This window comes from Heterodontus francisci, chromosome 28 (assembly GCF_036365525.1).
Source record: "Heterodontus francisci isolate sHetFra1 chromosome 28, sHetFra1.hap1, whole genome shotgun sequence".
Classification (NCBI taxonomy): Eukaryota; Metazoa; Chordata; class Chondrichthyes; order Heterodontiformes; family Heterodontidae; genus Heterodontus; species Heterodontus francisci.
In genome coordinates, this window is record NC_090398.1 from 20,986,962 (window position 1) to 20,999,618 (window position 12,657).

Below are 12,657 nucleotides of genomic sequence, written 5' to 3' on the forward strand. Positions count from 1 at the left end.
GGGTGCGGACGCGGGGCTGGGAGAGTGGGATGCGGACGCGGGGCTGGGTGAGTGGGGTGCAGACGCCGGGCTGGGTGAGTGGGGTGCGGGCGCCTGGCTGGGTGAGTGGGGTGCGGGCGCAGGGCTGGGTGAGTGGTGTGCGGGCGCGGGGCTGGGTGAGTGGGGTGCAGACGCGGGGCAGGGTGAGTGGGGTGAGGCCGCGTGGCAGGGTAGGGTGAGTGGGGTGCAGATGCCGGGCTGGGTGAGTGGGGTGCAGACGTGGGGCTGGGTGAGTGGGGTGAGGGTGCGGGGCTGGGTGAGTGGGGTGCAGACGTGGGGCTGGTTGAGTGGGGTGAGGGTGCGGGGCTGAGTGAGTGTGGTGCAGACACGGGGCTGGGTGAATGGGGTGCGGGCGCGGGGCTGGGTGAGTGGGGTGCAGACGTGGGGTTGGGTAAGTGGGGTGCGGGCGCGGGGCTAGGTGAGTGGGGTGCAGACGTGGGGCTGGGTGAGTGGGGTGCGGGCACGGGGTTAGATTTGGAGGAGTGCAGAGATGTTGAAGGCTGGTCGGGGTGGAGATGTTTCTGTTGATATCAGAAGATTTATTCTAATTCTGCAGCCCACATTAAACAGTGTGAAGACTGAGGACATGTTCTTTACCCAGCACTATGAATTCTGTTCCCTCGCCAATGATTCTGTCTCCGTCCCAGACAATGTCTCAGATTGAACCAGACTGTTCACAACCTCAGTGTTCTGTTTGAGGCCGGGCTGAGCTTCCGAGATGATATTCTGTTCATCATAATGACCGCTTCCTTCCACCTCTGTAACATCGCCCATCTTCACCCTGCTTCAGCCCATCTGCGGCTGATCCCGAATCCATACTTTTATCACCTGTACACTCGATTTCCCGAGGCTCTCCGGAGCAGCTTTGCTCCTTTCACCTTTTGTAAATGTGGATCAATCAAACTCCCTGCTCACTGATCACCCTGTCATTATAAACCTACATTGTATCCTGGTCCCCCAGCACCTGCAAATTAAACTTCTCATCCTCATTTAATCATCTTTATGGTTTCGTCAGTCCCTGTCTCTGTAACCTCCTCCAGCCCTGTAATCCTTGCACCATCTGTAACCTCCTCCAGCCCTGCAATCCCCCCACCATCTGTAACCTCCTCCAGCCCTGCAATCCCCCCACCATCTGTAACCTCCTCCAGCCCTGCAATCCCTTCACCATCTGTAACCTCCTCCAGCCCTGCAATCCCTCCACCATCTGTAACCTCCTCCAGCCCTGCAATCCCCCCTCCATCTGTAACCTCCTCCAGCCCTGCAGTCCCTCCACCATCTGTAACCTCCTCCCGCCCTGCAATCCCCCACCATCTGTAACCTCCTCCAGCCCTGCAATCCCTCCACCATCTGTAACCTCCTCCCGCCCTGCAATCCCTCCACCATCTGTAACCTCCTCCCGCCCTGCAATCCCTCCACCATCTGTAACCTCCTCCAGTCCTGTAATCCTCGCACCATCTGTAACCTCCTCCAGCCCTGCAATCCTCCCACCATCTGTAACCTCCTCCAGCCCTGCAATCCCTCCACCATCTGTAACCTCCTCCAGCCCTGCCATCCCCCACCATCTGTACCCTCCTCCAGCCCTGCAATCCTCCCACCATCTGTAACCTCCTCCAGCCCTGCAATCCCTCCACCATCTGTAACCTCCTCCAGCCCTGCCATCCCCCACCATCTGTAACCTCCTCCCGCCCTCCAATCCCCCACCATCTGTAACCTCCTCCAGCCCTGCAATCCCTCCACCATCTGTAACCTCCTCCAGCCCTGCAGTCCCCCCACCATCTGTAACCTCCTCCAGCCCTGCAATCCCCCCACCATCTGTAACCTCCTCCAGCCCTGCAATCCCCCACCATCTGTAATCTCCTTCAGCCCTGCAATCCCTCCACCATCTGTAACCTCCTTCAGCCCTGCAATCCCCCACCATCTGTAACCTCCTCCAGCCCTGCAGTCCCCCCCCCCCCCCCCGGCCCCGCAACCACCAAATTCTCACTCTTCCTCCAACACTGACCATTTGTACATTTCACCTTCTCCTCACCCCATCTGTGTCGGCCGTACTTTGAATTGTCCCAACTTTCTGCTTTGCTTTGCCGTCCTTAAACCTCTCAACCTCCTTCTTCTCAATTTGGACCCTCCTATAATTCAGAGCTTTGACCAATATTTTGTCCGCTGCTGCTGCTTCCTCCTTTATTCAGCGTCTATCTTTTGTCTGGCTCAGCTTCTGTGAAGTGCCTTGGGATGTATTTTGATGTTTAAAATGCTATTGAAATGTAAGTTATTGTTGTGTTTTTATGATACCAGGGTCAGTACAAGTGAAACAGCCGAGAAGTGAATTTCACTTTGTCTCAAACTTGGTTATAAATGAATGCTGCAGAATAATTTGAACTGTACATCAATGATTTAGACGTGAATATCGGAGGTATAATAAGTAATTTGCATAAGACATGAAAATTGGTGGTGTCGTAAATAGTGAGGAGGAAAGCCTCAGATTACAGAACGTTATCGAAGGGCTGGTAAGATGGGCAGAGCAGTGGCAAATAGAATTTAATCCTGAGAAGTGTGAGGTGATGCATTTTGGGAGGACAAACAAGGCAAGGGAATATACAATGGATGGTAGGACGCTCGGAAGTTCAGAGGGTCAGAGGGACCTGGTGTCCTGGTCCGTAGATCACTGAAGGCAGCGGCACAGGTAGATAAGGTGGTTAGGAAGGCATATGGGATACTTGCCTGTATCAGCTGAGGCACAGAATACAAGAACAGGGAGGTTATGATGGAGCTGTATAAAACGCTAGTTAGTTCACAGCTGGAGTACTGTGTACAGTTCTGGTCACCACACTATAGGAAGGATGTGACTGCACTGGAGAGGGTGCAGAGGAGATTCACCAGGATGTTGCCTGGGCTGGAGCATTTCAGCTATGAAGAGAGACTGAAAAGGCTTGGGTTGTTTTCCTTAGAGCAGAGAAGGCTGAGGGGGGACATGATTGAGGTGGAGAATATTATGAGGGGCATTGATAGGTTAGATAGGAAGAAACTTTTTCCCATAGTGGAGGGGGCAAGAACCAGGGGTCATAGATTTAAGGTAAGGGTCAGGAGGTTTAGAGGGGATTTGAGGAAAAAAATTTTCACCGAGGATGGTTGGAATCTGGAACGTACTGCCTGAAGAGGTGGTAGAGACAGGAACCCTCACAACATTTAAGTAGTACTTAGATGAGCACTTGAAACGCCATAGCATACAAGGTTGTCAGCCAAGTGCTGGAAAATGGGATTAGAATAGTTAGGTGCTTGATAGCCAGCACAGACACGATGGGCCGAAGGGCCTGTTTCCATGCTGTATAACGCTATGACTCTATGTCGTTTGGTGAAATTACTGATCTGAGACTGAATCACTGAGCAAATGCAGCTCAACAAGAGCATTATCAATAAAAAAAAATGACACTGAGGCACAGGATGAGATATCACAGCACAGGAATGCATAGGTTTCCTCCCACATGCCAAAGACTTGCAGGTTGATAGGTAAATTGGCCATTATGAATTGCCCCGAGTATAGGTAGGTGGTAGGGAAATATAGGGACAGGTGGGGATGTGGTAGGAATATGGAATTAGTTGAGGATTAGTAGAATTGGGTGGTTGATGGTCGGCACAGAATCGGTGGGCCGAAGGGCCTGTTTCAGTGCTGTATCTCTAAACTAAACTAAGGACTTACCTGGGAACAGAGCGGGTCAGTGGCTGATGGACCTGTGTGGAAGCTGATCCAGAGCAGCGGCTGCAAGTAAAGAGCAGGACTCTAGGCCCTCATTCACTTACCTGGGAACAGAGCGGTGCAGTGTCTGGCGGACCTTTTTTTTTAATTCATTCACGGGATGTGGGCGTCGCTGGCCAGGCCAGCATTTATTGCCCATCCCTAATTGCCCTTGAGAAGGTGGTGGTGAGCTGCCTTCTTGAACCGCTGCAGTCCATGTGGGGTAGATACACCCACAGTGCTGTTAGGAAGGGAGTTCCAGGATTTTGACCCAGCGACAGTGAAGGAACGACGATATAGTTCCAAGTCAGGATGGTGTGTGACTTGGAGGGGAACTTGTAGGTGGTCGTGTTCCCATGTATGTGCTGCCCTTGTCCTTCTAGTTGGTAGAGGTCGTGGGTTTGGAAGGTGCTGTCTAAGGAGCCTTGGTGCATTGCTGCAGTGCATCTTGTAGATGGTACACACTGCTGCCACTGTGCGGCAGTGGTGGAGGGAGTGAATGTTTGCAGATGGGGTGCCAATCAAGCGGGCTGCTTTGTCCTGGATGGTGTCGAGCTTCTTGAATGTTGTTGGAGCTGCACCCATCCAGGCAAGTGGAGAGTATTCCATCACACTCCTGACTTGTACCTTGTAGATGGTGGACAGGCTTTGGGGAGTCAGGAGGTGAGTTACTCGCCTCAGGATTCCTAGCCTCTGACCTGCTCTTGTAGCCATGGTATTCATATGGCTACTCCAGTTCAGTTTTCGGTCAATGGTAGCCCCTAGGATGTTGATAGTGGGGGATTCAGCGATGGTAATGCTGTTGAATGTCAAGGGGAGATGGTTAGATTCTCTTTTGTTGGAGATGGTCATTGCCTGGCACTTGTGTGGCGCGAATGTTACTTGCCACTTATCAGCCCAAGCCTGGATATTGTCCAGGTCTTGCTGCATTTCTACACGGACTGCTTCAGTATCTGAGGAGTCACGAATGGTGCTGAACATTGTGCAATCATCAACGAACATCCCCACTTCTGACCTTATGATTGAAGGAAGGTCATTGATGAAGCAGCTGAAGATGGTTGGGCCTGGGAAACTACCCTGAGGAACTCCTGCAGTGATGTCCTGGAGCTCAGATGATTGACCTCCAACAACCACAACCATCTTCCTTTGTGCTAGGTATGACTCCAGCCAGCGGAGGGTTTTCCCCCTGATTCCCATTGACCTCAGTTTTGCTAGGGCTCCTTGATGCCATGCTCGGTCAAATGCTGCCTTGATGTCAAGGGCAGTCACTCTCACCTCACCTCACCTCGAGTTCAGCTCTTTTGTCCGTGTTTGAACCAAGGCTGTAATGAGGTCAGGAGCTGAGTGGCCCTGGTGGAACCCAAACTGGGTATCACTGAGCAGGTTATTGCGAAGCAAGTGCCGCTTGATGGACCTGTGTGGAAGCTGATCCGGAACGGCGGCTGTAAGTAATGACCAGGACTCGAGGCCCTCATTCACTTACCTGGGAGCAGAGTGGGGCAGTGACTGGCGGACCTGTGTGGAAGCTGATCCGAGCGGTGGCTGTAAGTAAAGAGCAGGACTCGAGGCCCTCATTCACTTACCTGGGAGCAGAGCGGTGCAGTGACTGGCGGACCTGTGTGGAAGCTGATCCGGAACGGTGGCTGTAAGTCAAGAGCAGGACTCGAGGCCCTCGTTCACTTACCTGGGAACAGAGCGGTGCAGTGACTGGCGGACCTGTGTCTCTCAGCGCGCATTGAAACTTGAAAAGCAGAAAAGAAACTTAGTGACATCACGGGAATTCTGCAAGGTGATTGAACAAAGAACAAAGAAAATTAGAGCACAGGAACAGGCCCTTCGGCCCTCCAAGCCTACGCCGATCCAAATCCTCTATCTAAGCCTGTCGCCTATTTTCTAAGGGTCTGTATCTCTTTACTTCCTGCCCATTCATGTATCTGTCTAGATACATCTTAAAAGACGCTATCGTGCCCGCGTCTACCACCTCCGCTGGTAATGCGTTCCATGCACCCACCACCCTCTGTGTAAAGAACTTTCCACGCATATCCCCCCTAAACTTTTCCCCTTTCACTTTGAACTCGTGTCCCCTTGTAATTGAATCCCCCACTCTGGGAAAAAGCTTCTTGCTATCCACCCTGTCTATACCTCTCATGATTTTGTACACCTCAATCAGGTCCCCCCTCAACCTCCGACTTTCTAATGAAAATAATCCGAATCTACTCAACCTCTCTTCATAGCTAGCGCCCTCCATACCAGGCAACATCCTGGTGAACCTCCTCTGCACCCTCTCCAAAGCATCCACATCCTTTTGGTAATGTGGCGACCAGAACTGCACGCAGTATTCCAAATGTGGCCGAACCAAAGTCCTATACAACTGTAACATGACCTGCCAACTCTTGTACTCAATACCCCGTCCGATGAAGGAAAGCATGCCGTATGCCTTCTTGACCACTCTATTGACCTGCGTTGCCACCTTCAGGGAACAATGGACCTGAACACCCAAATCTCTCTGCACATCAATTTTCCCCTGGACTTTTCCATTTACTGTATAGTTCACTCTTGAATTGGATCTTCCAAAATGCATCACCTCGCATTTGCCCTGATTGAACTCCATCTGCCATTTCTCTGCCCAACTCTCCAGTCTATCTGTATTCTGCTGTATTCTCTGACAGTCCCCTTCAGTATCTGCTACTCCACCAATCTTAGTGTCGTCTGCAAACTTGCTAATCAGACCACCTATAATTTCCTCCAAATCATTTATGTATATCACAAACAACAGTGGTCCCAGCACGGATCCCTGTGGAACACCACTGGTCACACGTCTCCATTTTGAGAAACTCCCTTCCACTGCTACTCTCTGTCTCCTGTTGCCCAGCCAGTTCTTTATCCATCTAGCTAGCACACCTTGGACCCCATGCGCCTTCACTTTCTTCATCAGCCTACCATGGGGAACCTTATCAAACGCCTTACTGAAGTCCATGTATATGACATCTACAGCCCTTCCCTCATCAATCAACTTTGTCACTTCCTCAAAGAATTCCATTAAGTTGGTAAGACATGACCTTCCCTGCACAAAACCATGTTGCCTATCACTGATAAGCCCATTTTCTTCCAGATGGGAATAGATCCTATCCCTCAGTATCTTCTCCAGCAGCTTCCCTACCACTGACGTCAGGCTCACCGGTCTATAATTACCTGCATTTTCCCTGCTACCCTTCTTAAGCAAGTGGACAACATTAGCAATTCTCCAGTCCTCCGGGACCTCCCCCGTGTTTAAGGATGTTGCAAAGATATCTGTTAAGGCCCCAGCTATTTCCTCTCTCGCTTCCCACAGTAACCTGGGATAGATCCCATCCGGACCTGGGGACTTGTCCACCTTAATGCCTTTTAGAATATCCAACACTTCCTCCCTCCTTCTGCCGACTTGACCTAGAGTAATCAAACATCTGTCCCTAACCTCAACATCCGTCATGTCCCTCTCCTCGGTGAATACCGATGCAAAGTACTCGTTTAGAATCTCACCCATTTTCTCTGACTCCACGCATAACTTTCCTCCTTTGTCCTTGAGTGGGCCAATCCTTTCTCTCGTTACCCTCTTGCTCCTTATATATGAATAAAAGGCTTTGGGATTTTCCTGAACCCTGTTTGCTAAAGATATTTCACGACCCCTTTTAGCCCTCTTAATTCCTTGTTTCAGATTGCGCCTACAATCCCGATATTCTTTCAAAGCTTCGTCTTTCTTCAGCCGCCTAGACCTTATGTGTGCTTCCTTTTTCCTCTTAGCTGGTCTCACAATTTCACCTGTCATCCATGGTTCCCTAATCTTGCCATTTCTATCCCTCATTTTCACAGGAACATGTCTCTCCTGCACGCTAATCAACCTCTCTTTAAAAGCCTCCCACATATCAAAAGTGGATTTACCTTCAAACAGCTGCTCCCAATCTACATTCCCCAGCTCCTGCCGAATTTTGGTATAGTTGGCCTTCCCCCAATTTAGCACTCTTCCTGTAGGACCACTCTTGTCTTTGTCCATGAGTATTCTAAAACTTACGGAATTGTGATCACTATTCCCAAAGTAGTCCCCTACTGAAACGTCAACCACCTGGCCCGGCTCATTCCCCAACACCAGGTCCAGTATGGCCCCTTCCCGAGTTAGAATATTTACATACTGCTCTAGAAAACCCTCCTGGATGCTCCTTGCAAATTCTGCTCCATCTAGACCTCTAACATTAAGTGAATCCCAGTCAATGTTGGGAAAATTAAAATCTCCTATCACCACCACCCTATTGCTCCTACAGCTTTCCATAATCTGTTTACATATTTGTACCTCTATCTCACGCTCGCTGTTGGGAAGCCTGTAGTACAGCCCCAACATTGTTACCGCACCCTTCCTATTTCTGAGTTCTGCCCATATTGCCTCACAGCTCGAGTCCTCCATAGTGCCTTCCTTCAGCACAGCTGTGATATCCTCTTTGACCAGTAATGCAACAGCTGTTGGTGTATTTAAATTGCTTAAAAAAAGGGGAAGGTTTTTTTTCAAAACCTCAAGTGATAAGGTGAATGGTACTACTTAAATTAGAGTAATTTATTCAGGACTTTAGATTGTAGTGGGTAGTGTTTGGAGTAGAACAAGACCCCGAGTGTAATTAGTATTTTTTAAAGAGAGTAACTAAATTAATTTAAAGGTAAGTCATGACAGGAGAGCTCAGCCCTGTGATATACTCCTCCTGCACTATGTGGGAAATCAGGGATGCTTCCAGTGTCCCTGACGACCATGTGTGCAGGAAGTGTATCCATCAGCAGCTACTGACTGCCCGCATTACGGAGCTGGAGCTGTGGGTGGATTCACTGTGGAGCATCTGTGATGCTGAGGACGTGGATAGCACGTTTCGAGAGGTGGTCACACCGCAGGTAATGGCAGCACAAGCAGAAAGGAACTGGGTGACCACCAGGCGGAGTAGTAGGCGCAGGCAGGTAGTGCAGGAGTCCCCTGTGGCCATCCCCCTCAAATAGATATACAGCTTTGGATACTGTTGGTGGGGGTGCGGTGGGGTATGACCTCCCAGGGGAAAGCAGCAACAGCTAGGTCCGTGGCACCAAGGATGGCTCTGCTGCACCGCAGGGAAGGAAAAGGCAGGGAAGAGCTATAGTGACAGGGGATTCTATCGTAAGGGGTACAGATAGGCGTTTCTGTGGCCGCAACCTTGATGCCAGGATGGTATGTTGCCTTCATGGTGCTCAGGTCAAGGATGTCACGGAGCAGCTGCAGGGCATTCTGAAGGAGGAGGGTGAGCAGCCAGGGGTCGTGGTACACATTGGTACCAACGACATAGGTAGAAAAAGGGATGAGGTCCTACAACAAGAATTTAGGGAACTAGATAGCAGATTAAAAGGCAGAACCTTGAAGGTTGTAATCTCTGGATTACTCCCGGTGCCACATGCTAGTGAGTTCAGAAATAGGAGGACAGAGCAGATGAATGCGTGGCTGAAGAGATGGTGCAGGAGGGAGGGCTTTAGTTTCCTGGATTACTGGGTCTGTTTCTGGCAAAGGTGGGACCTATACAAGTTGGATGGGTTGCACCTGAACCGGAATGGGACAAGCATCCTTGCTGGGAGATTTTCTAGTTCTGTTGGGGCGGGGGGAGGGGGGAGGTTTAAACTGATTTGGCGGGTGATATGATACAGAGTGGAGGTACAGTAGGGGGTAATATCGAACAGAAAGTGAGTCTGTCTGGAAGGCAGAGCAAATATAGACCTGGTAAAGCACAAGGGAAAAATGCAAGGTTGGATTGCATCTATTTCAATGCAAGGAGTCTTACTAGTAAGGCAGATGAATTGAGGGCATTGATTAGCACATGGGATTATGATATTGTTGCGATCACAGAGGCATGGTTGAGGGAGGGACAGGACTGGCAGCTCAATATTCCAGGGTATAGAATCTTCAGGCGCGACAGGGGAGGGGATAAAAGAGGAGGTGGTATTACACTGTTGATCATGGCGTCAATTACTGCAGTAAGGAGGGATGACATCTTGGAAGGTTCCTCAAATGAGGCCATTTGGGTAGAACTTAAAAACAAAAAGGGGGCAATCACTTGGCTGGATGTTTACTACAGGCCTCCAAACAGTCAGGAAGAGATAGAGGAGCAGATATGTAGGCAATTCTCTGAGAGGTGTGAAAATAATAGGGTAATAAGAGTAGGGGATTTCAACTTCCCCAATATAAACTGGGATAGTCTCAGTGCAAAAGGCTTAAAGGGGGCAGAATTCTTAAAATACATACAGGAGAGCTTTTTGAGCCAGTACATAGAAAGTCCTACAAGGGAAGGGGCAGTACTGGACCGAATCCTCGGGAATGAAGCCAGTCAAGTGGGAGAAGTGTCAGTGGGGGAGCATTTCGGGGATAGTGACCATAACTCTGTAAGATTTAAGGTAGTTATGGAAAAGGACAAAGATGGACCAGAAATAAAGGTACTGAATTAGACCACACCTGGAGAACTGTGTTCAGTTCTGGGCACCAAACCTTAGGAAGGATCTATTATCCTTGGAAGGAGGATACCATAGATTTATCAGAATGATATCTGGATTCCAAGGTAAAATTATGAGAAGAGTTTACACAAACTAGGCTTGTAATCCCTGCTTTTTGCAAAGTTAAGGGGTGATTTGATCAAAGTTTTCAAGATATTAAGGGGAAGAGATGGGGTCAATAGAGAGAAACTATTTCCACTAAATATGGAGTCTAGGACTAGAAGACGTAGTCAAAAAATTAGAACCATTCCTTTCAGGAGTGAAATTACACAAAACTTCGACACGCAAAGGAACTCTCTTCCACAAACAGCAAGTGATGCCATATCAATTGTTGATTTTAAATCTGAGATTGATAACTTCTTGTTAACCAGGGGTATTAAAGGATATGAGGCAAAGAGGGGTATCTAGAATTAGATCACAAATCAGCCAGGATATCACTGAATGATAGAACAGGCTCGAGGGGCTAAATGACCTACTCCTGTTCCCACGATGGAATCAATAGGTATACATTTCAAGAACAGAAAAGAAAACAGCACATTTCTTAGCAGGTTTTGCAGACTATCGAGAATGGAGAGAAGATGCCGGAGGAGGCTGGAGTTGTGGGAAAACTCCTGGAGTCTGTGTTTCAGTTTTGATCTAGTGACCATTTAGAGATACAGGGGATTGTTTGGGGATCTGGAGCTGATAAGTTGAAGGTAAGTCATGTTTGACAAACTTGTCCCCAGTTTTTGAGCATTGACTATACAGGTCAGTGGAATGTGATACATGTGGTGTTTCTCTGTTTTCAGAAGTTGTTTGGTAATGTGACTCACAGGAGGTTTCAGCTGTTTGGTATCAGACAAAATGTAACAGTCTGGATAGAATACCGACAATGTGTTTAGTTTTCTCCATTTGTGTTCACAGATCCCAACTCCATAATCACTGATTTCCTGACAAAGTGTGACGATTACCAGCTGTTCAAGTTGATGAAATTCTACCGGGACAGACTAGAACAGGCGATTGAAGAAGGGGTGGAGGGACTCAGTCTCATATTAACAGGCGAGGACCATTTCACTGGACAGGAGTATCAAGTAAGTGGGAGGGATACAGAATGAAGTTAATTTATTCTAACATCACAGAACTGATAGAATATTGTAACATGGGAACAAAGGAAATGCTGGGTAAAAAATGACCAATGTCTGACTCACCTAACATTTGGGCAGTCACATACTGCACTGATAATGGTTAATTGTTAATGGTTAATAATAACAGTTAATTGTTAACTGATCTCTATCAGCTAGTTTACAACAGACCCAGGTATGCGGAAAAGCCCAGAGGTGGAGAGCTTTGGGAACCAGAGGTCTAAAGTCACCTGTTCCTTCCAAGCATGTTACACTCACCACGTTTGGGTCCAGTGACATAGTGATCATGTTACTGGATTGTTATACCAGAGGTCTGGACCAATAATCCAGACACCTGAGCTCAAATCTCACAGTGGCAGTTTGTGAGTTTGAATTCATTAAATAATATTGGATATTCGTCAAAACCCAGCTGGTTCAGTAACATCCTTTAGGGAAGGAAAGCTGCCATCCTTATCCAGCCTGGCCTACCTGTGACTCCAGACACAGTGGTGTCGTTGACTCTTAACTGCCCTTTGAAATGGCCCAGGAAGTCACTCAAACTGCTACAAAAAAGTATAATGGTAAAACCAGGTGGACCGACCAGAATCGTATTCAGTCACACAGCCAGTTGACCCTCCAAATTCCTCAGTAACATCTGGAATCTTGGGAAAAAAATTGAAAGAACTTATCCCACAGCTCAGTTAAGCAACAGCCTGACCTAGGTATGATCGAGTCTAACCATCAATCAATATCCCAGACTCCTCCATCACTATTCCTAGGTATGTCCTTTCCCACCAGACAGAACGATGGGAGATGCTGGTCCAGTGATGTACAGTAAACAGGGTTGGCCACGAGAGACCTCAACATTGACTCTGGATCCCGTGAAATCTCATGACCTGAGGTCAGACATGGACGAGGAAACCACTTTCTGATTATTGTCCTCCCTCAGTTGATGAATCTGTATTCCTTTATGTCACGTGGAAAAAGCAAGGGCCCAGAATTTACTCTGGAGCGGGTGAGGGTAGGGAATCTTTAACGTCCGTCAAGAGTGGCTCGGTAGAACAACTCCTGACCGAGCTGGCCGATCCTGAAGGACATATCTGGCAGACAGGGCATGCAGAGGGTGCCGAGAGAACCAACACAAGGGAAAAAATCTACTTGTCCTCACCCATCTACCTGTCGCAGTTGTATCTGTCCATGACTGTATTGGTCGGAGTGATCACCACACAGTCCCTGTGGAGACTAAGTCACGTTTGGGAACTGAAG

The 12,657-nt window shown here is 48.7% G+C and overlaps 1 protein-coding gene across 1 annotated transcript in view; it reads left to right on the plus strand.

Annotated features, from left to right (window-relative positions):
* Positions 1-12,657, plus strand: part of LOC137385124 (NACHT, LRR and PYD domains-containing protein 3-like) — a 118,262-nt gene that overhangs the window by 27,495 nt on the left and 78,110 nt on the right. The window contains 1 exon segment of the mRNA XM_068059925.1: positions 11,195-11,361. Within this exon segment, the coding sequence (XP_067916026.1) occupies positions 11,195-11,361 (167 nt within the window).